Consider the following 27,961-nt stretch of genomic DNA (forward strand, 5'->3'; position numbering starts at 1 on the left):
CTACCATCAAGACACACTGTGCCATATCAGTTGACATGACACAGAATGAGGCTTGCCAAATTGCAAAAAAGCAGGGCACTTCAGGGTGATTAGCAGCTGGACAGCACGCTTCATGTGGCCGAGGGCAACCGCCCTCCGACACCAGGATGCAAGAGGCCGCCGGTAGAACTGTTGTGCGCACAGATCCTAGCGGTATGGAGAACCACCTGTTATGGTATGGTGCTATTGAAGCTGCATCGACCAAAGAGGCTGCCGGAAGTGCGGATTCCTCGTGCACATACATTCTGAACTGAGTGTTTTCAAGGTGCAGAAATAAGACTTAACTTACTTTTGTGATTTCCATCTATGTTGGCTTAGTAGGGGCCATAAAGAAAAATTTTTACCCCACATAATGAATGCACCTTTGCATAAATTTGTTTTTCAAGAAAGAAAAAAAGATGTGCATTCATTATGCATGCAAATACAATAAATTTTGCCAAGTGCAAAATCAAAACCTTCAACATGGTGGTTAGCTGGGCTTGTTGGTACAACTACATATTACAGTAAAACCTTGTTAAGCCGTACCCACTTAAACAGTAGTTTCGTTTTAAAAGTAGTAAAGTCATATCCCCGAATCAGTGGCCATTGAACATAATGTGTTTTGTATCCGCATAAACCGTACCAGCTTATTGCGTACGTATCGGTTAACACTTAGTATTTCCACTTTTCATCACGCAAACGCCGTGGTACGTCGTTTCCATAGGGCGGCCCGGCAGAACAACAAGCCTCAGAGATCAGAATGGGCTCCAAGCACCATGTACGCTTGTGCATGAAGCCACATCAACATCAACATAATTTTGGCGCCATGCATAGGTGTTCTGTGGCCGTGCCAGAAAGCGTTGTGGCGTCGTGCAAGCAAGGACTCGCATTATTGCCAAAGCTCGGATAAAAAAAGACACTGGGTGCTCAGCATAGAAGAAAAATTAGACATTGTTCGTGCTATCGAACGTGACACGAAGAAGTCGGCGCTGGCACACGACAAGAATCTACTGTTGACTACGGTGTGCGGCATTCACAATGCGAAGAAGTTGCTCGGCAGCGCTGCTGCGACCACGAAGAGATGTCGGCTACGAGGTTCAACTTTTCGCCATCGTTGCCTCTGTTGTTGCCGAATTGTCGCCTAGCGACAGTGATGAGGACGACATGGGAAGCGACAGCACAGGCGATTCAGGCCCGACAGTGGCAGAAGCTGTGCATTATGTCAGCCTTATGAATGCAATCGTTGTGACGAGAACAGCACCCCGCAATGAAAAAGGCACCCCACGACTTCTGCAACTCTACCGCGCCCGTGCACAGAGAACATGTAATGCCAACGAGGAATCTGCCATGCAAGTGTTTGGCGAGAAGAGAGGGCTGGCTGAAAAGCTGGCTTGCAGCTTCAGTAAGTTTGAGGCCACTGTCGTCGCACTAGGCCGTGGCGGCATCAAATGAAAATAACACTTTTGTCGCGCAAAGTGAATAAATACTGCATGTTTTTCTCTCTGAACTCTCTCTGAGTTCCGTTTTTGACAGATAAGTGGCCGATCTCATGCTATTTCGGTTAAGCAGTACTACCGTTTAGTACATACTTTTTTCGAACTCCGGCCAACTACGGTTTAACGAGGTTTCACTGTACTGCAAACAGCACAAAACCAGGACTTAAGGAGCACAAGGGGAACGCCACTGACTTAAGTTTACTGCGCAGGGGCAAAAGACATAGCCAGAGAAAAACAAGCTTCAGCTGTGAGTCAGCCCTTGTGTTGCTCGCTTTCTCGTCCATGCCTTTCGTACTGTTTTCTAAATGGAATTTCACCACATGAACACCTTATTGGCAGCATGCCCAAACACGTCTGACAGACACCAACAAAAGACGCTTCAGTTTACGTGAAGCCCAGTGACACCTGTCGCATTTCCTGCCACTTTGCAGTTGCAGCCGTGAGTGAGGAAAATTCGAATTGTTTGTTTTTTTCTTTCCAGGTAACAGGCTGCAATAACACTTCAGAGTGGAAAATTCACAAGTTGGCATTGTCTGTGGCTGAATGCTGCCTTGAAAGCATTGTCATAAAAGGATGAATAAACAGAGAAATAAAAGAGCACATCAACCATGGCTCTCTAGCTTTTGAGGCTCGAAAGACTTCTTCATTTGAACACTGTATACGCTGGACAGCATGCACTACACTGTCCAATGCCTTGTGATGCAGTTAGAGGTTGGGAACACAATAGAACACCTCGTGAAAAGCAAAGAAACAGAAGTGACTGGAGGGGTCACATATGAACTAAAGGATGAATATGAACTAAACGATGAAAGCAGGGTTTTCAACAGTAGCCTCTTGGACACACTCCTGGACTACCCGGGCCAGAATGCACCTATGTCAAGATTTAGAGACAACAATGGGCAAAGCAATTCAGTAAACAAGCAGCTTGATAAGCAAAGGACATTGCCAAATAAATGCCAAAAGCAAATAGACCAACACTTCACGAACAAGCTTTTTATAGATGTCTGTAGAGCAATGAACATGAGTTTAAAGGGCATAGTGGGCTCAATAATACAGCGCAACATTGTCACAACGTAAAGTGATCTGAAACAAGGAATGTTAACAGAGCCCAAAACAGGCTGTCACTGGAACAATTCATTCAGAAGGCAGATAATGTAACTGAAAAATTTTCATTTGTCCTTTGTCTGTTCATCAAAGTGATTACTACCACAATCCACTTTCCTATTCAGCAGAAACAAGCGGGCACACATGTTAAAACGGTCGTCATGACTTGCCTACACAAGTTAAACAGTTGCCACAAAGGCAAGCACTGATACCTGTCAGTACAAAGACATTGTGAAACACTAATTCAGTAGACATAGTGTACGCAAATTCTGTAGCCTGAGAGTGATTACTGTGTTGAGAAGTTGCCTTGGAGTGAACCCAACTATGGAGAGTACAATTAAGGAGATAAATGAGGGCGGGGGTTCGACTATCGAATACCGTATAGATTCGTGTAAGAGCCACACCATTGAAGAGCTGCATCTCGAACTTGGAAGGCCAAAATTTGGAGAAATTTCAAATGGAGAAGCAATCGCGTCGGGCGCCCCCGATGCTGTGGGCACACATCGGCAACTTTTCACGCCCTGCATACTTCCGCGTGCCGCCACTAGATGGCAAGAGCTGCACATTGCACCTCTCATGCAATGGTACAACTGGGTATCTGGGTTGTGCACAAGTCTCGAGCGGTGCCGGCCCCATTTTAATCAAAAGGTATGGTCCCGTCTAAGAGCCGCACCCTGTCAAAATGGTAAAAAAAAGAAATTGTGGTCCTTACACAAGTCTATATGGCATCACTGAATGGAATCAAATAGTGAATGTTCAAGCAATCTGATTCCCGAATCAAATATCTACTATCCGATTTTTCGAATATTTGATATACAGTAGAACCTTGTTCATATGTTCTCATAAGAAACATTTTCAAGGCACCAACGTTCACAATCGAGAACAAAAAAAAAATTACCCAATAGAGTTATGCTCGTCTTTTACCGGTTCATGCATTCCTGCAAAACATTATTTTTTGGCACCAACATTCAGTATGTTGACAAACTGTGATTGTATGATAACCTTTCTGGCCGCTATATCCCATGTGAACAAGAAAAGGCGAGAGGCGCGCGCAATCGAGAGCAGAATACATATGGCCGTCCATCTCACATGAAAACGACGGTGCGCACAGTTTCTTATTCCAGCACCAGCAAATCTCCACCCAGGTCGTCGCACACCTCATTCACAGCTATCACTGCCAAACCCATTGCAATAAACATCTTCACCTACCTGTTTTACAGCGCATGGCGCACAGTGCCATTGGTAGCATACTGCATGCTTTTACTAATCTAAACGCGCCACCGTTCCCTGTTGCAGGCGGTGCGATGTGATCCAGCATGGCCAAGTAGCTCGATTTCGTTTCGGTTTCCTGTCACCCTCTTAGAACACCACACAATAGAATAACAACAAGATGCGTCTCGGGCCGCCAGAGCACCACCGGCTTGACCCGGGTCAGCGTCTAGTGCCGCAATAATTCGCGCGATGCTTTGCATTACGTAGATGTCAACAATAGATGAATATGCTAATTTCTTTTTTTAATTACTTCAGATCGTACATTTTCCCGGTTAGTAAGTTTCTTCTTGTGGTTTTTTTCCCAGAACGTATAAACAAGGTTCTACTGTATTTCGTGTAGAGACATGCTCAGCACCACATGTCGCATGCGCCGTGGAGCCCCTCGTGTTCAATGCAGCCCAAGCGAGCGTTTCACTTCGTTTTCGACGTAGAAGAGCACCGAGCACCTCACGGACGAGCCGTTCTGGCTGATGCAGCAGAGGACTTGGCCACTCCGAGTGCTTCCCGACATAAGCCTGATGCAGGGACTGCACACACAGCGCCCAAATGGCACAATTTGCAGAACGAAACTGCGTTGGCCGGGGCCACCTTTGTCGGTACAAGATTCATCCAGGTCGACAGGACCGATCAAAATGATGAGATGCAGACAGAGGGAATCTCAACAAAAGTAGCGCATATTTTGTAAAGTGTGAAAGCATGTGCAAAGATTGGGCCAATTAGCCACCGATAGGCACGCAGATCGTGTTGGATATGCGCGCCGACAAACTTCACGCCACTTCGAGAGCCGTCAATCTAATGTGCACACATTTTCTCGATACCGATCACTGATGAGCCACCCGCACGAACACACATTAGCAGCAAGCTTTCATGAAGGCTTACAGTCTGTTACCACGTCAATCAGTGGCACATTTTGGTCAGGGCCACACTGGATCGGCCGTTAGGTCTAATCAGTGCTGCTTCATCAGGTGTTGGTGACTAACTCAAGTTAAGGTTTCGTTATAAATCAACGCAGATCTGGCGGAACAGCCACACGGCACTCAGAAAGTCGACAAACCAACTCACAAATGACAGCTACACAGCGGAAGAATGAGGAGGAGGAGGAGGTGGGGTAGCGAGCATTGCAAGCTTGTTGTGACCCTCCAGATTTTAGATTCTTTCCCACGCTGACGATGCCTGCTCTTTACCATCGGCGCCAGCTACGTGTGGAGCAGTGATCGAGTCATGTCATGTGTGGTCCTTTGGTTGGTCGCGCAGACTGGCCTTACAATAACCTGTGTGATGCAAAGTTGGGACAGCCCTTCTGCATTTTGGAGAAAAACAGGAAAGCAAAACTTTCAATGCAATAAACCAAAGATTACCGCACAACACAGGTCCACTATTAAACTGAGAACCTCATTGGTACTCCGTACCACAGAATGTCATTATTCATTAGTTTCAGAGGAAAAAAAGCACCTGATTCTATGCCACCGAAATTCTATTGATAGAAAAATGGTACTTTCTAGACCTTCATATATTACAGCTGAGCTGCAATCAGTGCTGGCATACTAATTTGGTGTTCCCTTCAATAAGAGTAGACCGCATTGCATTATATCTTGATTTCTATGTGCCTAAGTTACCGATAGCTTGTTACACTCTTGTTATGTAATGCTAGGAGACTCCCAAGCATGTGCAGAGCCGTATTTTCTTCCCAAAATTTGTAAGCATTAAATTTTTTGACAAATATCCTGATACTTGATATTTGATTCGAAATTTGGTTGTTCTTTTTATTGATTTGATTCTACATTTGATTTGAAATCTACTATTTGGTATTTGCACACCCCTACAAATGAGTTTTCATAAAGCACAGAGAGTATTGTGCATGGTGCCAAGTTGCTTAAAAACACAGCACTGCAATCACCTCAGTACGGTTGAGGAAGCGAACTAAGCTGAGTTGTGCTTGTGAATGAGTACGCGGGTGTTTTAAGTCTTCTGTCAGCGAGTTTCACGACTGCAATCATGGTAATTGGGCCAGTCAGTGTAAATTCAGTCTGTGTTAAGCATGAGCAAAAAACAAGGATGAGTGAACTACTCGATGGACAGAGTCACTTATTTCTCTCGTCCCTGTTCTGTTCTTGCAGCAAACACAGCTGTTGTAATCCCCAACGCCTGATGAAAGTAGTTTAAAGCCAAGCACCTCACCTGGCGTGCACCTGGTCGTGCGTGGCACAGGTACGTGTCCAGCAGCTGAGACACCAGCCACTCCATCTCACACAGGTTGGCCTTTGCTCCATCAGGTGGCTGCACAGTATGAACCACAGCACTGCAATCGTAACCTCAGAGACAGCGCTTACCCTCATGACTGGTGGAAAACTGACAATTCATCCATAGGAAAAACTGCACGTTGCTCCTCTTGGCCTGGAGTTATACCTCTATTCAGAAATGCAGCTCAACTCAAAGAAGACCATGCTTGACTTGATCTAAATGACACCCGTCGCGAACATGCCCAGGACGCTTATTGCATTTCCTTCGGCGTGTTCACGACAGGGGTCATTTATATCAAATCAAGAATAAACTTCAAGTCAAGATGCATTTCTGAATATGGGGGTTAATCTTTTTCTTCATTTATTACTGCCTCAACTGCTCAGAAGCATTACATAAGGGCGGGCATGTACACAGGTAGAGTAGCAATAATATACATGACTGAAACAACAATAAAACTGAAGAAAAAAAAAACTACAATGGTTCAACAAAAGAAGAATAAAATTACACTGCACCAATACAGCATTATACAGTATGTAAACAAACCATATTTATTTAAGGTTTTTCAAAAAAAGTGTGAGAATACACAGTAAAGCCCCAGTGATAAAAACATGAATGGTGCAAATTTTGGTGCGATACGAATCGAAATGTTCCCAGCCAAAACACGTTGCATACAATGCTCAAAACATAGGCTGATCTGAAAGCATCGCAATGCCACTGCAGATCATAGTGACATGTGTACTTGTTCATCCTTTTTCCAGGGACCGCATTTCACCCACTAACAATTTGAAGTTATCGCTCGGTGCAAGAGGTGCGCCTGCATGATTTGGAACTTACTTTAATGTTATTGTTGACTCTGTTGTCTATGTTCTCGCCAAACCATGTGCAGACTGTATGCGCGACGCAAATAGTGTTGTGGTTTCAGAAAGGTATGCGAGCACCAGCGATTACATTGGGACCTTCAATGAGTCATGGATAAAAGCCGGTGCACTCAACCTGCTGATCAGATTTATTTATTTATTTTATTTTATTTTATTTTATACAATACTGCAGGCCCAAATGAGGGCCCAAGCAGGAGGGGCAGAATACATAAATATTTACATTTGTACATATATATATACATACACATGCACACAAGAAAAAGAATTACAAAAGCAATGCAACATATGTAAATATCAGAAGAAAATATCAGAAGAAAACTAAAATGAAAGCGACGACTAATAAGATTAAGAGAAGGTACACTGAAGGAAGACAACCCGACAAACATTAGAACAGTATCACACGCATATGAGCACTTGCAACCACTATCAAGAGAGGAAAAAAAAAAAGAAGAAAAGGAAAAGAAACACCAGAAGTTGAACGAGCGACCAATGCAAAATACTGAAAATAATAGAACAAGGAAGATCAGGAAAGTATCAAACAAAATTCACGTTTAAAAGAAAAAAAAAAGAAAAGGGAAACAGTAACAAGGCTTGCCGACATGGCAATACCCCTAGTATTAAAGACACATGCGTTCAATAGAATCGGTGTTTATCAATTGTGATAATGGCAGGCTGTTCCAATCTGTTACAGTGCATGGGAAGAAGGAAAACTTAAAGAGGTTAGTTCGGGTGTTATAAGGTGTTAAAGAATCAGCGTGACGATGCCGTGTTCGGCGCGCTGTAAGTGGTTTAACATAAGCCTGTGGGTCGAGAGACAAACAGTTGTTTTTAAGCAAGAAAAGAAACTTCAGTCGTATTTTCCTGCGTATTTGTAGCATTTGAATATTGTGTTGATTCATTAGGCTAGTAGGAGAGTCACTCAGTCGATATTTAGAAAAAATAAACCTGACAGCTTTACGTTGGACCATCTCTAAAGCGTTAATGTTATATTTCTTATAGGGATCCCACACAATGCATGCATATTCTAGTTTCGGTCGGATGAGTGAAGTGTAAGCCAGTAATCTAGTACCAGAGGGAGCGTGTTTTAGTTTGTGCCTGAGGAGACAAAGCTTCCTGAAAGACGAGTTACATGCGTTAGAAATGTGGCTATTCCAGCTGAGGTCACTGGTTATTGTGATTCCAAGATATTTATACTGGCTAACTTTGGTCAGCGGTTCAGAGTCGAGGTTATAGACAAACGACATTTTTCTTTTTTTTTTTTTTGTTATGGACATGTAAACAGTCTTTTCTGTGCTCAATTCCATGCCCCACCGACTGCACCAGGAAAGAATGTTTTGAAGGTCCAAGTTAAGCATTAATTGATCTTCATGGCAAGTAACCTCGTTAAACAACACACAATGGTCAGCAAATAGTCTAACTTGAACAGGATGAGAAATTTCGTAAGTGATGTCTTTATGTATATTAGAAATTGTAATGGTCCTAGCACGCTACCTTGAGGTACTCCAGAGGTTACTGAAAGTTCGTTAGAAGAGTAATTATCAATTGAAACAAACTGCTTGCGATTAGAAAGATAAGCCGCCACCCAGTTAATAATATAGGCTGGAAGGTCTATTGACGGTAGTTTTTCTATAAGTTTATTGTGAGGAACAAGGTCAAACGCTTTCTTAAAGTCTAAAAATATTATGTCAATTTGGCTTGACTTGTCAAGAGCACTTGCAAAGTTGTGAATAATTGTGGTTAATTGTGTTACAGTAGAGAAACCCTTCCGGAAACCATGCTGATGAGGGGACAGTACGTTGTTGTCACTTAGGAATTTGGTTATTTCATTAGCTATAATATGTTCGATTGACTTGAAACATGATGAAGTTAATGATATTGGACGATAACTAGTTACTAGGGTTTTGTCACCTTTTTTCGGCATGGGAACGACACGTGCAGTTAGCCAGTCTGTAGGAAGATTAGCCAAAGATAGCGAGGAACGGAAGATAACAACAAGAAAAGGGGCTAACGCTTCAGCATATCTGCGCAAAAACGCGTTCGGTATGTTGTCTGGTCCTGGGGATGATTTAGTTTTGAGGTTCAGCAGCATCGACACAACACCAGGTTGCGAAACAATACCAGAGGTCGAGTTACATTACATGCGGTTAAGGTTTATAACACCATTGAAATTTGAAAAAACACTCTGAAAATAATTATTGAAGCGCTCCGCGATACGTCGTTTTTCGACAATGACATGGCCCTCGTAAACAATTTGGTCAATTGGTTTGGTTTTTGCGCCTAAAAAAGCCCAAAATTGTTGGGGTGCCGTTTGAATAAAATTTGGCAATGTATGATGAAAATACCAGCGCTTAGCTTGCCGTACTTCTTGGTTGAGCTTATTTTGGATTTCGTGAATTGAAACACGTGAGGCACATCGTCGTCTCAAATGCTTAACTTTTCTTTTAAAGGGCCCCTGAAACGGTTCGGACAAATTTTGTAAACGCGTAGCGTACAGCTTAAGTAGAACATTCGCACCACAATTTAAGAGAAGCGTTACGTATTAATGGAGCTACAAGCGATTACAAGTTACCCTCCTCCCTAGCCATGCTTTTCCTCCTCAATTCGTTCGCCGAGCGATCGGGGCTAAGCTCCACCTTCACTGGCTCTGCGTCACAATGCGACGTCACATCGTCCACTTCCGGTTGTTTTGGAGCCTGCCTTCCACCGCAAGAAACCTCTCCGTTAGCCGCTTGGCCGTCGACCCAAAGCGAAAGCTATCGAAGCAGCATGCGTTGCAAGCATTCTGTCGTAGCGCCGAACGTGTCTGGTATTCCGGTAATCACACATTACCTAAATATTTCGACGAAACGGTGGAGGCATAAACTCAAGCTGGTGAAGGAACTTTAGCGTAGACGTACGTGAGCTGCCTGATACGGGTGCCTGCCTCCACGGTCCAGCCACCCGTTGGCACAGAGCTTAACCAGCCAAAGAAAGAGCTAATATTGCTCTAACCAAGTGTAAAATATTTTAAACATTTACAAAAACAACGTGTTAACGATTACACTCCTGCGAAAAGTTTACACCAGCAGCAAAGAAGAATATATTTTGTTACTGCTACTGTGTGTGGTTGAGCTATATGCCACCAGGTGGCTGCACCGTGCAGACCATTCACATTTGCGCTTCTGTTCATCACCTCAAAGGACACGCAAGGGGACACGGCCAGGCCCTGTCCCCTTGCGCTTGCGTTTACCCTAATACCGGACTCGCGAAACGCTATTCTGTTAGTAATCTCCCGGTGTAAAGTGATGGCTGCAATCGCACAAATCCTGGCGCCAATCGGATAGTGGCAGTCCGATGCGCTGCAGCCAGTCAGCCTGTGTACTGGCTTGCAGAGGGACACGATGTCGCAGCTTGACATATTGCCAGTCTGCAATCCACAACGCAACGAAGTCGAATCAAAGCGCTCGCGAAAAGACAAACTAATACTGACGGCGGAGCTCTCGTCAAAGACTGAGCACGTTGTAATACAAGCAGACGACACTTGCTGTGTGCCGGAAGTGCTTAAGTGTACTGAAAAATTGTTCTTGTGCACTCTCTCTATGTTACTTTCTTTTTATAAAAACAAATGAACTAACATTGCAACTATTACAAACATCATTTGCTTACCATAAAGTCGGAAAAATTATCGGTCACGCGCCCTGGTCAGCCAATCGGATAGCTCACCCCACTGACGTCATATGGGTGATTTCGGTCATATGGGTAGGGGCGGCTTAAAATTCCGCCGAGCGGTGTGCTGAGATCGGCAGCGATGTGCATTTTTAAAACCTTATAATAAATTACACGCTTCACGCAGAGCACCTAGATGTGTCAATTAATGATCAGAATGACCTATTCTACGACTCAGTACGTTTGTAGAAAATTGTCAAAATCGTTTCAGGGTCCCTTTAACATGCAAGATGTTTCTCGTTATCCAGGGAGTAGTCTTGGAAGTTTTTTAGTTTTATTAGGAATAAAGTTGCTAAGGCAGTGAGTGATAATTTCTTTAAATTTATCGCAAAGCACAGTAACATTGTTAGTGTGAAAGTTATCAAGGCATCCTTCAAGATAATCCAGGACACTTTCGTCTCTGGCACGAGAAAAATCTTTAACAGTGGTTGTTTAAATTTTTTTGGTGTTAAGCACTTCCAAAGAACAAGAAAAATATACCAGACTATGATCAGAAATTCCAGGCTCAACCGAAACAAAAAAGTTTTCTAATGAACGACTTACAAAAACAAGGTCAAGTATGGTTGCTGACGTACCATAGGTGCGCGTTGGCTGTCTCACAACCTGTTGTAGATTGTGGGACAGAATGATGTCATGCAAGTAACCTAAGTGTGAATTAATTCCAGTGCAGAGAAACTCGTTCTCCCAATCAATATCTGGTAGGTTAAAGTCGCCTATAAGTAGTGTTTTATCGCTTGTGAATGAAACCATGTGTTCAAAAAGATCACGAAATAATTCTGGGGGCGAGTCAGGTGCTCGATAAACTGCAAATAGCAAGAATGATTTATCCAGGCAAGTAAGCTTTACTGTAACAGATTCCAAGTTACCAGCCTGACATAACAGTCTACAATCGCCGACAGTGCTCGTCCCTATCGTAGTGCTCTGAGTGCCACTTGCTTTTGTGGGCACGGGTTCACCCAACAAAAAGTTGGTTTCATGATTCACAGTTTTTGCTACTGTGGTCTTCACCATCACTAAACATGACAATACGAATGTGCAAACCATGGCCACAGCGGTGACAGAGACAGTGGGATGGGCAGGCGTGTTCTTACCCTCTCGCCATGTTGAGCCATCCTCAGCTTAATTATTTTTTTATGTGATGCTTGCTTGGCTTGCGATTCTCTCCACTATGGAGAGAATCAGCTACGGGCAATTGGCATCTCGCTGCTTCGCTGCCTCTGCTGCCACTGTGGCCATGGCTTGCACATTCGTATTATCACATTCTAGTGATGGCGAAGACCATACAGGAAAAACTGTGAATCATGAAAGTAACTTCTTATTCGGTGAACCTGTCCCCACAAAAGCAAGTAGCACTCAAAGCACTATGATAACGGTAAGCATAGTTGGCGATCACTAAAATCTGATCTGCACTGTTGGATTTGGGAGTCTTGGCCTCAGAGTACGGTGTTACACTGAGGGTCGCTCTCTAGCCGAGGCACCTGGTGTGCCTCGAAACGGCTGGCTGGCCTATGCTACTGGGACGTCACACGGAGGCTAGAAGGGCCCACGCCTTCATCCGAACTTTTACAACGAGAGTTGCTAACTTTTGATGAGTACGAGGTGAGGAGGTTGGAGGAATAGAACAGGGGGTTTATTCCCATGGGGGCAAAAGGGCAAGCTTATTTACAGGATAAGGCATACTGGCACTTGCTGGAGCACAGAGCGCAGTCCATTGTTCTCGTGAAATGAGCGACATGTCGAAGCACACTGCATTGTTCTGGGAGAGCGCACTCCACACACTCAGGATCTCTCTTACAACACTCTGTCTTCCCTAGATCCCTTGCTAGGGAAATGGGTAATGTTCCAATAAACCAGTCTGGTGGTTTGTATCAGTAGAGCACACTGCCTCCGAGGAGCAGAAGGTTGACACAAAGCCCATGCATCGCTCCGAAGCTGATCCTGGAAAGGGGGAAGCTAGCATACCTGTATGACGCAGCGTTTCATTGACGACTGGGAAGAGGTCAATGCTCCAAGCTCGAAAGAAGGTAAACCTTCTCCAGGTCCTGGCATTCTTGTGGGGATTGAGGTATGCCCCGCCACCTTCGCGCAGGCATTCACCTGTTCTGTCGTCCTTATGCCTCTCCCCTTCCACTAGTAACGGTTATCGGTGGTGGTGCTCCACTTGTGGTGATTTGCGGGTCGGGGCGCTCACATCCCGTCGCCGGTGACGGCTGGCCGCTGCCCACACGACACGAACATGGGGGTCTCCTCTCCGGAACAGTACCGGGTATGTACATGCTTTCCTATCGTCTGCCAACACCTTTGTGTCTAAGATTTCAGCTTGCATACGTTGCCTTTGCCTGTATAATGAGCTTGTACTTTGTGTTGGTAATTCCCACATGCTAAGATGAAGAGCGGTGCCTAGTGCTTGCACGTGGTCGAACTGCGCTGAACCACACTTATTGGAGGCCCAAGCCTAAGGAGATTGCCCGAGCTCTCGCGAGTTGGCCCATCGGTCATCGCGAGAACAGGCACCGCGGGGACTTTTTCCAGTAGCGTGTCACGGGAGCCTTTGCTCTCATTGCAACATGCCATAGGAGCCCCTGTCCGTATTTTTGCCCTTGGCGTAGGAGCCCTTTGGTTCCCGCAAACCCCGGGACGGGGCATTTGTGCAGTGTTGGGTGCCACCAGGGACAATAAATCTTTCTGCCAACTCAGGGCAATAGTGTGTTCTCTTGCGTGCGCAGCAGCACACTAGGTGACAGCTGACACAGCCCTGTGGCTCGCTAAGCGCAAACCTGCAGTGGTCAGTACTCCCATGAGACCCTAGGACCACCGCCAGTTCTGGGAAAACCTCAGCCACCTCGTTGTGACGCTGACCTCTAATTTGAAGCCACTGACAGCTCTCAGTGTCCCCGTTGACTCGGTGGAATGTTGTTTGATGTTGGTACCACAATGACCCCGGCCTCCGCTCTTCGGTGAAAATGCCAAACGTAACAGCAGGTCGAGTGTGTCGGCTTTTACGCATGACTCACCAAAGGTTCCAATGTAATTGCTGGCGCATGCAAGCCTTTCAGAAAGCACAACACTATTCGTGTCATGCATACAGTCTGCACAAGGTTTGGCAAGAACATAGACAACAGACAGAATCAATGACAACCTTCGAGTAAGTTCCAAATCACGCAAGCGCGTCTCTTATGCTGAGCGATAACTTCCAAGTTGTTAGCGGGTGATATGCGGCCCATGGAAAAAGAGTAGACAAGTATGCGTGTCACTATCATCCACAGCGGCATGGAAATGCATTCAGAACAACCCATGTTTTGAGCATTGTATGCTTCCAAGCCTCCAGGGGTTGGATCCACCAGTTCAAGGTGAGGCATGGGCTCATTAACAAGAGTGTAAGTGGTGAAGGAAAGAAAGTGGATAAGGCTGCCATGAGTGACTGGATGGGGCTGCGTCATCAGGCATTGGCGACTAATTAACGCTACTGTTTGGTGCTGAATCGGCGCAGATCTGATCGCAGCAGCCTCGTGAGAGTGGGAAAACCCACAAATCGCCTTGCAAATGAAAGCAAGAGAGCACTTAGCACTGGACTGTTCGTGCTCAAATTTTGCAGAAAGATCGCATTTTGAAGTCTACATCATTCAGTGTTACACTTGGCACTGTTAATTACCTGGCATTTAAGAAAGAAGTGCAAGTCTGCCTCCATGTACGGGGATACGAGCTACTGCCGTCACGGCAAAAGCATGAACTTGTATCTCCACCTGCCGGCAGCTGCAGAAAGCAGTGTTTTGGGAATGGATACTGCATGTTCCAGAGGAAAGGGCAACGCACAGTAACCATCCCTGACTAGCTGCGTTCTGCAGCTGCCTGCAAGTGGCAATACAAGTTCATGCTTTCGCCGTGACGGCAGTAGCTCGTATCCCCGTACATGGAGGCAGACTTGCACTTCTTTCTTAAATGCCAGGTAATTAACTGTGCGAAGTGTAACACTGAATGATGTAGACTTCAAAATGCGATCTTTCTGCAAAATTTGAGCACGAACAGTCCAGTGATAAGCGTAAAAAAGTTTTTTTAACACTTTAGGTGAAATATGCAGGTCCCTGTGTACTCTTTGACGCAACCGCTGTGGACGAAACTGTGGTGGCTATCGAGGTAATGAATGGCGACTACGCAGTTATGAAGGTGCGTAGCCAACGTGGTGTCAGCCAACTTTTCAGATTAACAAACTTTTGAGGAATCACCTGCTGACTCCTTATAGTCTCCATGTAAAAATATTTCAGCGCTACAAACTTCGGAATACCGAACTTTTTAGAATAACCATCGTTATTCAGTTTCCCTGTGATGTTAACAATGACTCAGTACTACGAACTAATATTCAGAAATCTAGGGATTCTTAGATATTTATGTAACCTTCATGGCAGCCGAAACAGTAGGCAAGCAGACGAGAAGCTGCAGAGAGCACACATGGGTTCAGAAAACCTGAGACGGTACCCGACAAAAAGGGATGCGGGTGAGTGGAGGCGACGACGCACCAGGTTTTCCAAGCGCCTGCTCTGCCCAGAAAAGTGTTGCCTAGCAACGGAGGTGCGACTCTTCCTTTTGCCACACTTCTTTCTGTGCATCATTCTATTGCGCTTCTATCTGCGGCCGTACTAGCTACGCACGTGGTAAAATGTAACTTCCGTACTCGCGGTGATGCCACACGGTCGCACTTTTCACTTTCCAGACGGTGCCATTTATGCGCACTTGCACTTTGACATAGCTTAGATGTCCGCTTCAAGCGAGAAGACAGTTGCGGTGTCCACAGCAAAAAATTTGAAAAACAAACAAAAAGCAAGAAACATGCTTTGGAGGTGACATGGAGCTACCTTTTTGTCGGCAGTTTTCTCAGTGTCAGTGTCAGTTTTGCGCGCGTCCCTCTTATTATATGGTGCTTCGTGGCAGCGGAATCTATGAAAAATAGCAACAACGCGTGCCGAAAGCCAACAGTGACGTTTTCGTGGATAGCTCATATGGTGACAACTTATGCAGAATGGTTAATTTTGGGGCTTTCACTATAATGATCTTCCAGAATAATGAACAATTTATCGCGATCCCCTGAAGTTTGTTATATCGAGATTTCACTGTACATATTGCATATGCCTGTTGGGACCAGAGGACGAGTTCGAATTATCCAGTTTTCAAAATTAACCTGGGCTGAATTATAGAGGTTTCAGTATATTTGCGTGGAATAGGAATAATCTTTCAGGAGTCACTACAGTAGTGCTGTAGTTAAAGATGCAGACATACCTAGCCACCCAAGTTGCTACAGTTCTTCAAAACATTTCGAGTGCTACCTGTATGTAATGTGGGGCAGTAAAGGTGCACCCACTACTTTGAGGCTATGGTACCCACTTTGCCCGTTTTACAATGCACAAGGAAATGGTCAAGGCAGAGTGAAACACGCAGTACCGACCTGGTATTCTGCCTCCTCGGTGGTCCATGGGTCCCGGCATAGAGGTGATGTCATGCCCAGCACAGCACAGCAGAGAGATTCGCCCACGGTGAAGTGCACTTCCACGTCCGCACTCTACAACCCACAAGGGCACAAGTCCATTCACAAATGCGCACTCAACTACTGCAGGACACAGACACAACGTTGCCAGCCAGACCAATCTGCCATGCATTCCATCTATGTACACTCAGCATCTGCATGAAATGGGACACCAATAGTGATACTTGCCAAATGTGCAAGTCAGAACCTCGCTCACTGCTATTTCCTGCATAATTGTCACGTTGACAAATGCTGTTTATAGAACTGTGTTGTCTTTAAGCAGACAAGTACGGACAATTACCAGCCTGAAACATAAATGTAGGGCTACTAATTTTGTGCAATGCTTTCATGGATAGGCTCAACAATAGCATGCGCTTGATTTTTACAGTTAGAAATGAAAAATAAATGTCATCAATTGTGATGCACACATACAACTCGATATTGATATGCAAGAAATGAAAAACGCAATGCCATTGACCAAATTTTCATATTAAGAGAAAAAGTAATGGCAATTGTGCTGGCAGCTGCAAGTGCCTTGAGACTTTTTTTACAGTGTAGCTGTGAGGGTACTGGGCCGATGCCAGGTGGCGTAGAGTCGCAAGCGCGAGACATTAAGCAATCGTGTGTGGCAGGGACAGAGAACATGAAAGGCATGTGTACGCGGTCGGCATGCGGAGAGCGTGCAACAACAAACTGAGTGAGTGAAATAATTGGCAGAGCAAGCTGCATGTGGTGTGGCAGGACGGAACGCAGACTGCGTGTGTGTGCGTGCACCAAGGATTTCCCAAAATAAAGAACATACTTGACAAGTGGGAGCTCGTCCGACCAGACCTAACATGGAGGACCAAGAATCGTCTAGTACCACCCAGCTAGTTGTGCAACCTCTCCTGCCTTCTTCGATTGCCCAAGGACTGCTGGCTTCGACCTCCAGGACCAAAATGGAAAGGGAGAGACTTGCGGCTGATATAGCTCAAATTCTGCGCACCATGCCGCTCAACGACATGGTTAAGCCTGGCGAGACAACTGGCATGGATAGGCCCGACGAGACAAACGGCACGGGGCCAGCGCTCGACATCAAAGGTGCACCCGTCCCACTGCCGAAATTCAGTGGCTACCAGGACCGACACTCACCGCAATACTTTCTGGAGAGGTACTCAGAGTACTGCGATATTGTGGGGATCCCCTTTGACCGCCATTTGCAGTTCCTTCCACCAGCTTTGGAGGGGTCAGCCAAACAATGGTGGCACTTTTGGCACTTCTGGCAGCAGCGGTTGCGGTCGCAAGCAAGTCGCTAACCTATTTTTGCCACAGGACAGCATATGCGGAACAACCTATGAGCTGAAGCAAGGAAAGGCTGTCACCTCTGCACGTGTGGTGCCCAGCTGACCACCTTGTCACGACAGTGACTGGTCTGCTGCGTCTGCCCCCTACCAGCCGAGTTCCAATATATAAGCAAGCATCGTTGGCACTGTCTCTCACTTTTGGCAGCAGCAGTTGCAGTCGCGAGCAAGTCGCTAATCTACTTTTGCCACAGGTTGGACTTTTTTTTTTCCTTTGCTTTCCAACCATATTTTTTTCTGTGTATACCGCTGCCGCTGCTGCCAAATTGCATGCTGTTTACACAATGGCGACCAAGGCTGAGTTGGCAAAAGAAATGGACGCTTTATGTGCTGAGGTTGCTGTGATGCGCGACAGCCTTAACATGTACAATGAACTTCACAAGACGGTTAAGAAGGAGAATACTGACCTTGTTGTGGAAAACAGGGCTCTGAAATATGAAAACGGCCACTTGGCACGCAGGGTTTCTGCATTGGAACAGTACTCCAGACTAAATAACGTAGAAATAAAAGGTGTCCCTGCAACCGAAGGTGAAAGCTGTGTTGCGGTTGTTAAGTCTATGGGTGATGCTATAGGATGTAAATTCGCTCCTGAGGATGTCGATACTGCACATCGTGTACCAGCCAAAAAAGAAACAAATATCATTGCACGCTTTTGCTCCTGAGAAAAAAAGACTGAGTTCGTGAAAAAGGAACGCAAGGCTTGCTTGACCACTGCGGCCCTTGGGTTTCCACAACAGGATCAGAAGCCCTTATATGTAAACGAACATCACACACAAGAAAGAAAGTGGCTGTCTGCACAAGCTCTTGAACTGAAAAAAGCAAGAGGCTGGAAACAGCTCTGGACAGACCACTGCGTAATCAAGGCGCGAAAGACAGATGACAGCCGTGTCTACTGTATCTCTAGTACAGGTGATCTTGCTGTTTTCACCTAGTTTACTAGTGTTTGCAGCTGCGTATCTTAAACCTGGGCAAGAACGTTTTCTTGTCAGGATCTAGAAATATTTCAGTGATGAAACTCCCCAGTTATCACTGATACATTTTAATACTCGTAGTCTACGAAAGAACTATAACAGCTTCATAGCATTTCTTTGTATACTTAATCAAACTTCTTTTATCTGTCTATCTGAGACATGGTTGTCACTGGATGATAGAAATTATTATGCGCTACCAGAGTACAATGCAGAGTACTGCTATCGTGCTACGCCACCATCGTTCACCATCATTGCCATACTCTGAATTTTGTCTACAGTTTGAAAAGTTGTTGCACACTGTTGCGAACGAAAACGAAAATGTCATTATCTGCAGAGACATCAACATAAACACTATTGACCCTAATATTCCATCATGTTCTGATTATCTCTGGTGTTTTCTTAGCTATGGCCTTGCTTATTTAATTACTTCTCCAACTAGATGTGACATGGCAGGATCTAATATGTTAATTGATCACATATTAACCAACTTTACTAGATTATACAGCCGGAGCCATCGAGCACAGCATAACCGACCACTACCCTATATTTTTTACTTTAGGTACAGAAAATTTTAAATCGACTGAAAAGAAACAGAAAGTACATTTTGACTCTCAAAAAATTTATCTCAATGATACAGTAAAATGACTGGACCATCGTACTCTGTGAATCTTGCGCTGAAGAGGCTTATCAGTTGTTCTTGGCTGAAGTTACACGCTGCATTCATGAATGCACTACCACATCTACCATAACTCGTTTCTTCAGTTCCCCTTGAAAACCTTGGGTCCCGAGAGCACTACTTCGATGTATCTTGAAGAAAAATCGGCTTCACAAAAGGGTAATCTGTTAGCCATTTAACAGTGAACTTAAATCTCGTTTAAAAAAATATTCTAACACACTTGCAGCCGGACTTAAATGTGCCAAACGAGATTACTTTGAATAATGGCAATAATACGAAGCGCAATTGGCAGGTCATCAACGAATTCTTTAATTATTGTTGTGAGCATTTAACAAAAACAAAATCTGAGACATGAACGTACTGCCACCCAGCTGATATCGCGAATGCCTTCAGTGAGTATTTTAGTAGTACTTGCGACTCTCAAACAGATCCCGCATTACCGACATTGCCTCGTCATCTTCATTCTTTCTACTTGTGACCTATGAATGCAAAAGAAGTTCTTCATGTTATATCTCTGCTTAGGTCTACTGGACCTGGCCTAGACTCTGTTCACCCATCCTGTATCAAGTTAGTTTCTAATGAACTGTCTCCTATCATAGCAGATATTGGACTTAAATGTGCCAAACGAGATTACTTTGAATAATGGCAATAATACGAAGCGCAATTGGCAGGTCATCAACGAATTCTTTAATTATTGTTGTGAGCATTTAACAAAAACAAAATCTGAGACATGAACGTACTGCCACCCAGCTGATATCGCGAATGCCTTCAGTGAGTATTTTAGTAGTACTTGCGACTCTCAAACAGATCCCGCATTACCGACATTGCCTCGTCATCTTCATTCTTTCTACTTGTGACCTATGAATGCAAAAGAAGTTCTTCATGTTATATCTCTGCTTAGGTCTACTGGACCTGGCCTAGACTCTGTTCACCCATCCTGTATCAAGTTAGTTTCTAATGAACTGTCTCCTATCATAGCAGATATTGTTAACAAAATGTTTAAAGCAGGCATATTTCCCAGTTATCTGAAAGTTAGTAAAGTAACACTTGTTTGCAAAAAAGGCAATCGTGAACTTCTGAATAACTACAGGCCTATTTGCATTCTTTCATTTTTCAGTAAAATAATTGAACGGCTAGTTCACACACGTTTATCAACCTACCTAGCAAAATTTAATCTGCTATCACCTAAACAGTATGGCTTTCGGCAAGGTTGCTCAACTGAGCTTGCGCTTCTAACCTTCACCGATAAAGTCAAGAAGGCAATCGACCAAGGCTTGCTGGTTGGAAGTGTATTTATAGATTTAACAAAAGCTTTTGACACCATTAATCACAAAATTCTAATACACAAACTTGAATCTTACGGCATAACTGGCCCGCCACTTCAGCTTATTTCCAGATACCTAACCAACAGTACTCAAGTTGTTCAGATTGACGGCAAACTCTCATCTGCTAAGAACATATATCAAAGCGTTCTTGAGGACTCGATCCTTGGCCCGCTGCTGTTTCTACTATTTATTAACGACTTACCTAATGTTCTGCCCACTATCGACTGTGCAGACGACATGACTATTTTTACTTGCGCTAATAATGTCGAGGAGCTACAGCGAAATGTTAACGTTGATCTGCATAACACCTTGGTGTCGAAAGAACATGTTGCGCGTCAATCTGCTAAAAACGGTTTTTATGGTTTTTCATTCCTTCACACTAATTTTGAAGTCTATATCTGTGTGTCTTGACAACAACTTAGTACAGTAAAAGCTTGTTAATTCGAACCGCAAGGGGAAGCCGCTTCAGTTCGAATTAACGAAAGTTCGAACTAACGAAAGTGAAGGAGAACAACACTACATTGCGATTTGGAAGCAGTAGGGCATGTCAGAAATTTAATGCTTGAAAAAGTCCGTGATCGTAGTCTGCCTTTCTTCCTTGAAGGCGACAGCTAGCACTTTTTGCTCTAACGAACGAATGTGGCGGAAGGCATCCTCTTCGCCTTCTTCAAAACTGAAAAGAGACAGACAGCATTCAATCCAGCCATGACCTGCGCAGCGGAGGGCCGCACTGGCGCTTTGTTAAGCCGAGGCTTAACACCATCACAACACATCGCGACGGCCGGTACCTCCTAAGCTGAAAACAGATGTGCACAATCGATGAAGACTGCTGAGACAAAGACGATGAACATGTAAAGGCGGCGAAGGCCCCAATTTGTCGGTTCTTGATTGCAAGCGCAGCTGCGACGCACTTGATTCGCTGTGTTTTGGTGCTTGCCATGCCATCTGCCGCATAACATTAGCAGCTACACAAGATTTGTAAAGCCTTCGAAATTCGCGATGGGCAAGAAGTCTCGGAGGTCACGTGAGGCAGCCGCCGCTTCCTTTTCGGCGACCCCGTGCCAGTTCGATTTTTCCAGATTTTGCCTTCTCTCACCGTTCTCTCCGTTCAGGAGGCGACGCAGCCTTGTGTGTACTCCCACTGTAGGTGCGTTTCTCTGTCCGTGTGCCAGGCGACAAGCCGCCGGCACGGTAGCGCGTAGTTCGAATTATCCGTGGTAGAACCTTCTCGCGTTCGAATTAATGGGCTTCTTTATACACAGACTTCTGTGGAGCTTGGCCGGACCAAATCGGACAGTTCGAATTATCCATAAATTCAAATTATTGAAGTTCAAGTTAATGAGCTTTCACTGTACCAATATCCAATAGCACAAAGTTTCCTGGTGTAGTTTTAGACAGGCATCTGAAATTCAATCTTCATGCGCAGTCACTTGTCCATAAGATATCTTTTGGAATACGCGCCATAATCAAAACCCGCTCATATCTTCCGATGCTCATTCTCCATTCCCTTTATACTCCACATAGTCACAGCCATTTCTCTTACTGCATATCAGCCTGGGTTAACACATACCTCGCTCACCTCAGCCAACTTCAACACCTGCAGAATCAGGCACTTCTTCTCATGACTTTCAGCCATTCCCTATTCAATGCAAAGCCACTTTATTGCAGTTTAAACATTCATCCTCTTCATCAGCTCTTTCAGCTAAAGTTAACAATCGTGATATATAAGTTATTTCGTAATATTGCTCATATAGGTGGCTTTGTTACTGAAACTTTTGTAAATACTAACTAACACTACTAGGTTCTTTGAACTCTATAATCGTCTTTTATCCAAAGTGCGCACAAACTATGGTAAGTTCACTACCACATTTGCGGGAATAAAACTGTGGAATTCTATTCCACATACCATTATATCGTCCCCCACAGAGCATTTATTCAAGAACCCAAGTTAACAAATATTTTAAGCAGCAACTTTCCTGATCCTAACAATTGACTTTTGTGATTATAATAATAATTGACTTAGCTATTATATACTATGTTATATTACTCCTATTTTTATTGTATTGCAAATTTGCATTGCTTGTTCACTACAGAAGATTTCTTCGCTATTTTCGTCTTACTAAACAGCTTTACATTTTCTTGTATTTCTTCCACTGTTCCTTACTTTATCAAATTGTCTGTAAAGTCACCGTAACCAATCTTTGATCAGTATCTCGTTGTTTTCTTTTCATTTTGTTCATGTATGGGAGTCCCCCTGACATTTTCTAACTTTGGGGCTCCCTGTGTACTGCTAATTTTGTATACAATTTCGAAAAACTGACATCGTTGATGAATAAAGCTTGAATGAATGAATGAATGAATGAATGAATGAATGACTTCTCAGGTGTGCACCCTGACTGGCAGTATTTCGCATCCGAATTCACGACGGAGTTTACCACCGTTGACTACAAGTTTAAACAATAAAGAACTGGTAGTGGAGTGTTTCTTGCTCGAATTATTTGCCTTAGTATATAGAAAAGCCAAAACAGCTGAAGAGTTGCGCTCATATTTCGCATTAGGAATTAATGTAATCATCAGCAACTATGTTTTTTTTTTCCACAACGAGCATTTACTGACCACTCTGGTACCCGTCAGGTAATTAGACAGTTTTAGTATAGCGTACGCTATACCATTGCGTACGCTATAAAATAGCGGGTTGTCACTGCGCATGCGCAAGATGCTAAAGGACCCATAGCGTATAGCGTACACACGCTATTTCTCAGATTTAGCATTAGCGTCTTTGCGTGGTTTATGGAGTTTGCGTGAAACATGGCGGCAGTCCCGGCTGCCCACTTTGAATTGAATTTGGCATTGCTTTTGTAAAATGCACTTCGTTCGTAGCAAATGATTGTGTCAACGGCTTTCGCTTAGTCTCAGGCTGCTTCGACTACAGAGTATTATGAATAACCTTGTGGTGTTTTCAAGATTGCTTCTCGTTTCGAACGAGTCGAAGCCTAACGAAAGAACCATTCGAGATGTTAGTGCCACCTATTGCTACAGTCGGGAAATAGCCGCAACGATGGCATATGGCCTCTGAGATTCGAAGATCTCGCCGGCCCCAACTAAAACTGTAAAAAACCTGCGCTGCTTAGCGTACGCTACACTATAGCGTATAGCGTACGCTATAACTTGCGTACGCTAAACTAAAACTGCCTAATGTCTTATAGCGTGCAACGTTTGCGTCGCTCGTGTGCGTCTCCCGGCCTCCCCTTTCCCGTGGAACTGGTGGACCCACCCGCTCGTCCGCTGCATGCGTGAGGCAGTGCCAACTGCGGTTTTGTTGTTGCTTGTCGTTGCCTTCGTGCGCATCAACGATATCAGTGTTTCTATTGGTTCGTTCGTGCGAGTTCCCACCGCCAGAAAGGAGATGGATGATGGCAAATGGAAGCGCAAAACGATATCAATCAAGCAGAAGGTGGCTATGCTGAAAGCCGTCGAGTCCAGCATGAAGAAGAAAAAAGTGGCCGAAGATTTCGGCATAGCGTTGAGCATACTGTCAACAATTTTGAGCAGCAAGGAAGCTGTCACCAGTGCTGTTGCACATGTCATAAAAGGCAACAGAAAGAAGCTGCGAGCCCCCGCTACGGAAGCTGTAGAGAAGGCGGTGTTGAAGTGGTTTTAGGACACAAGAGCAAGTGGCACTTCTGTGAGTGGGGCACTGTCGCAGCGCAAAGCGAGAGAGTTCGCGTGTATCATGGGGCACAACGTTTTTGTGGCGAGTGTCGGCTGGCTGCAGCACTTCCAAGGAGTGCCACGACATTGTCGGCAGGGCTGTCAGTGGGGAAGTGCAGTCTGTCGACCGCAAAGCTGCAGTGGCGTGGGTGGAGACAAACTTTAGACAGCTGCTAGAAAATTACAGTGCCAAGGATTTGTTCAACACGGATGAGACAGCCCTGTTCTACCAAATGCTGCCGCACAAAACCTTGGCCTTCAAAGGTGAACGCTGCCAGGGTGGCAAGCAGAGCAAGGTCCACGTAACCGTCTTGCTTTGTGCCAACATGGTTGGGCCAGAAAAGGTGCTGGCCCTCGTGGTCGGCAAAAGTGCGTCACCACAATGCTTCAAAGGCAAACGAAAGCTCCAAGTGAGTTATGTGTCCAACCGTAAGGCTTGGATGACGCGATAAATTTTCGCACAATGGCTGCGGGAGTGGGACGAGCAGCTGGGCAAACTGAACTGGAAGGTATGTTTTGTACTGGACAACTGCGCGGCCAACCACACTGCCGCTGTGCTTCTTGCCGCCAAACTGCACTGTAGTTGTGCAACCCCTCGACCAAGGAGTTATTATGAACCTTAAGTTGGGCTACTGAAAGCGTGTGATCGACCGGATTCTGCTCAATATGAGCACGAAGCGCCAGTCCACGATCGACTTGTACATGGCGATCGAGATGCTACAGGCTACTTGGATGGCTGTATCGGCAAGTACGATCGCCAATTGCTTCAGGCATGCTTCATTTGGTGTCAGCAACGGCGGTTACAGCAAAGATCTCGTTGCTGCCGTCAATGAGGGTGCCGTGGACGACCAAGCCCTAGCGTCCTGGGACGCCCTCCTTCCTGCCAATGTTGTGCCCGATACCAGAGAAGGTTTTGAAAAAAATATTGCACATTATACACTCGAATATACAGTACATCTGCTATGCTGAATCTTCATGATATAGCAGTTATTAGTACATCTTTCAACGAAGCTGAAACTAGCACTGGTGTTAAAACAATGTAACAAGAGCCCTTTGTCCGTCACTTCCCACACACCGCAATGGGTTCTTCCGACATTACTCACCTCAACCAAGCCAGACTCGAGCAGCCCTTTGAGCACTTGGTGCACATGTGGAAAGTCCGACTGTCCCAGACACAGCAGGCCCAAGGTGCGAGCTGCCTCCTCCCGACACTGGAATTGAGCCGAGCACTTGCTGCTTTCAGACTTTTCAATGACCTCAGAAGCAAAGGATGACGAATGTCATCACACCCCCCTGTTTGTGTGTTTGTCCATACAACAAACTACTTTCATGTTGTTTTGTATAAGAATCTGCTCCACTAGTGTCTGCTTGTGCTGTAATTGTTCAATGCCTTCACTTTATTTTTGTGGTAAACACGGCTTTTGGTGACTGATCCAAAACGGGTTGTTTGTCTCCGTACAAGACAATCCACTCTACCACTGTGACTGACCCTGTTAAGCCCCGCCCTGTTGGGCTTTTATGTCTGTGCCCTCAACACATCTGTACCGTGCATTGCTGTGCTGAAAAAAAAAAATTGAAATAAAGTTGGAAGCTCTCTCTCTATTTTGCACACGACAGCGACAACCTTAATTCTATTTAAATGCATGGTACTGGAGAAGTTCTTTTGCTCAGCATCCACTGGAATGATCTTAATAAGGTTTGTTGCCCTTAAATAAAGGAGTTAGGAGACTGTTACAGACATATTTTTGATTGAGGCTGTACTTTTTAAAACAAAAGCTGCTGAAAAGATGTAAAATTTCAAGAAAGACATGAAGCATTGAGTTAATGAATCTAACTCAGCATATCAAAATTGTACAGACTACATCTTTTGGGACAACTAAAACAGACAAAATGTGCATGTTATGCATCACCCTGAATCTGTGCAAACACTGAGAAATTCATGTAAGCTGTACACTAACAGATCATATTTGTCCATTTTGACAACCTATAGTCAGGGCTCACAACCTATGTGGATCAAGGCAAGGCTGCAGCAGTGAGGCTTGTTCTCAAGTTGTCAACTCCTATGTGCTTTTACACAATTCACAGGGACCGACACACTAAACAACGGAAAAATTACTTTGGATAAGAGGCTGTCAATTAAAGTATGCAAACTAATTGTGCAGATATGGAAACTACATCTGACACTACATCAATTAGTGTGTCTAAAATCATTTGGAAGCATGTGGTACTCTGCAGGCACTGCGAAGGCACTGTGAAGGCACTGCGACAGAGATAGGATACACGTGACAACACCCTTACAAATGTAGCCATTAAAAAAACACACCCACACCAAATAGTGTGTCAATAGTTAGCACTTGCCCCACAAACACCCAACACTGACAAAGTGTTGCGTATTGTCATGCAAATGTATTGCTGCACAGAGACAAGTGCTCCTAGTGCATTGCACCTCACACAACTGTACCACGTACACAGTACTCTTTCCTGAACCACTGCCCACCATACCACAGTGGCGCTTTATTGTTTGAACATCTGTGCACCCTTCTAGATGCTTTCTGATGTCACGTTCTCCACTAATGCCATGAATGCACCAACGTTTGGCAGCCTGTATCTAATTGTGATTCCTAATTTAATTAGTTTACTCTAACTGTGCAAGGCAGTTTTCAAGATTCACATCAGAATGTACATGGATACCCCTAGCTCTGCAAAGCTTCAGCCTAATGTTTTTATTTGTCTGTTTGTAGCGATCAATTACTACTTACAAACACACGTTCATGCTTTATAGGGGGCTGTTTGCTAGCCAAATAATGTGACTTTGGTAATTCATTGTGCTTATTCTCTTCATTGTAGTGCATTTCTGATATAACACCCAAGAATTTGTAAACATTCCACGCTGTATCTGTGCAATTTTCCAGCCCAGTGCCTTGTCTGCAACAACTGCTCACAGACCACGGAGCGAGTACAGTAGTACAGTCTGTCTGTCTGAATGTGTGCACACACATGGGGATGTGAAAGGGCAAATCTCACGCTGACTGCCAACACTGTCAACGCAGCATGGACACACACTCTGTTCAGCATCCCACCTTGGCAGGTGCCTTGGCATTGTGCAGCAGGCAGGTCAGGGCATGCACCAGTGCACCTAGCGTGGCTGGCAGCCCACTTTGCACCTGACCTGGGGGCAAGGGCAGTGCCAGTGCTGCACCCAGCTGTCCCAGGGCCACACACGAGGGCAGCACCAGTGGCCATGAGCTTGTGCTCTGGGCTTGCACTGCATGATAACAATGAATGCAACATAAACATACACAGAAGCTGCTCAGTTTAATCTTACACCTGCAGCGTTGACATGGTAATGACAGGAGCAAACTTAAAGGGTCTCTGGGTTTGTGCTTGCTCAAAAAGACAACAGCAAAGCCTGCGAGTAGCCAAGCCTCACCAGTGAAAGAAAGAGCGAGCAGTGATTGGCCTGCACAGGTCACGTACATGCCAGCAACATGTCATTCTCCTTGCTGCTCAGTGAGGGTGAGGCACGGGCAGATCCCCACAAGGGCCACAGTCTCCATGCGGGCATGTTCTCTTATCTCCTCTAATATTAAACCAATTTTGAAACATCCTTGTGGTATGCCCCTCCCTATACGGTGCTCTACAACTTACAGTGCATAACCAAAATTTCCAGTTGGGCCTGGCAAAAGGCCTTTTAAATAACATGAGTTAA

At 44.9% G+C, this 27,961-nt stretch overlaps 1 protein-coding gene across 2 annotated transcripts in view; it reads right to left on the bottom strand.

Moving 5' to 3' along the window:
• Positions 1-27,961, bottom strand: part of LOC126539960 (proteasome adapter and scaffold protein ECM29) — a 467,228-nt gene that overhangs the window by 214,502 nt on the left and 224,765 nt on the right. For both annotated transcript variants that reach the window (XM_050186788.2, XM_050186787.2), the window contains exons 18-21: positions 27,333-27,517; positions 25,356-25,463; positions 16,152-16,265; positions 6,069-6,167 (exon numbers count right to left, since the gene is read on the bottom strand). In XM_050186788.2, the coding sequence (XP_050042745.1) occupies positions 6,069-6,167; positions 16,152-16,265; positions 25,356-25,463; positions 27,333-27,517 (506 nt within the window). The remainder of the gene's footprint in view (positions 1-6,068; positions 6,168-16,151; positions 16,266-25,355; positions 25,464-27,332; positions 27,518-27,961) is intronic.

Source organism: Dermacentor andersoni, chromosome 2 (assembly GCF_023375885.2).
Source record: "Dermacentor andersoni chromosome 2, qqDerAnde1_hic_scaffold, whole genome shotgun sequence".
Classification (NCBI taxonomy): Eukaryota; Metazoa; Arthropoda; class Arachnida; order Ixodida; family Ixodidae; genus Dermacentor; species Dermacentor andersoni.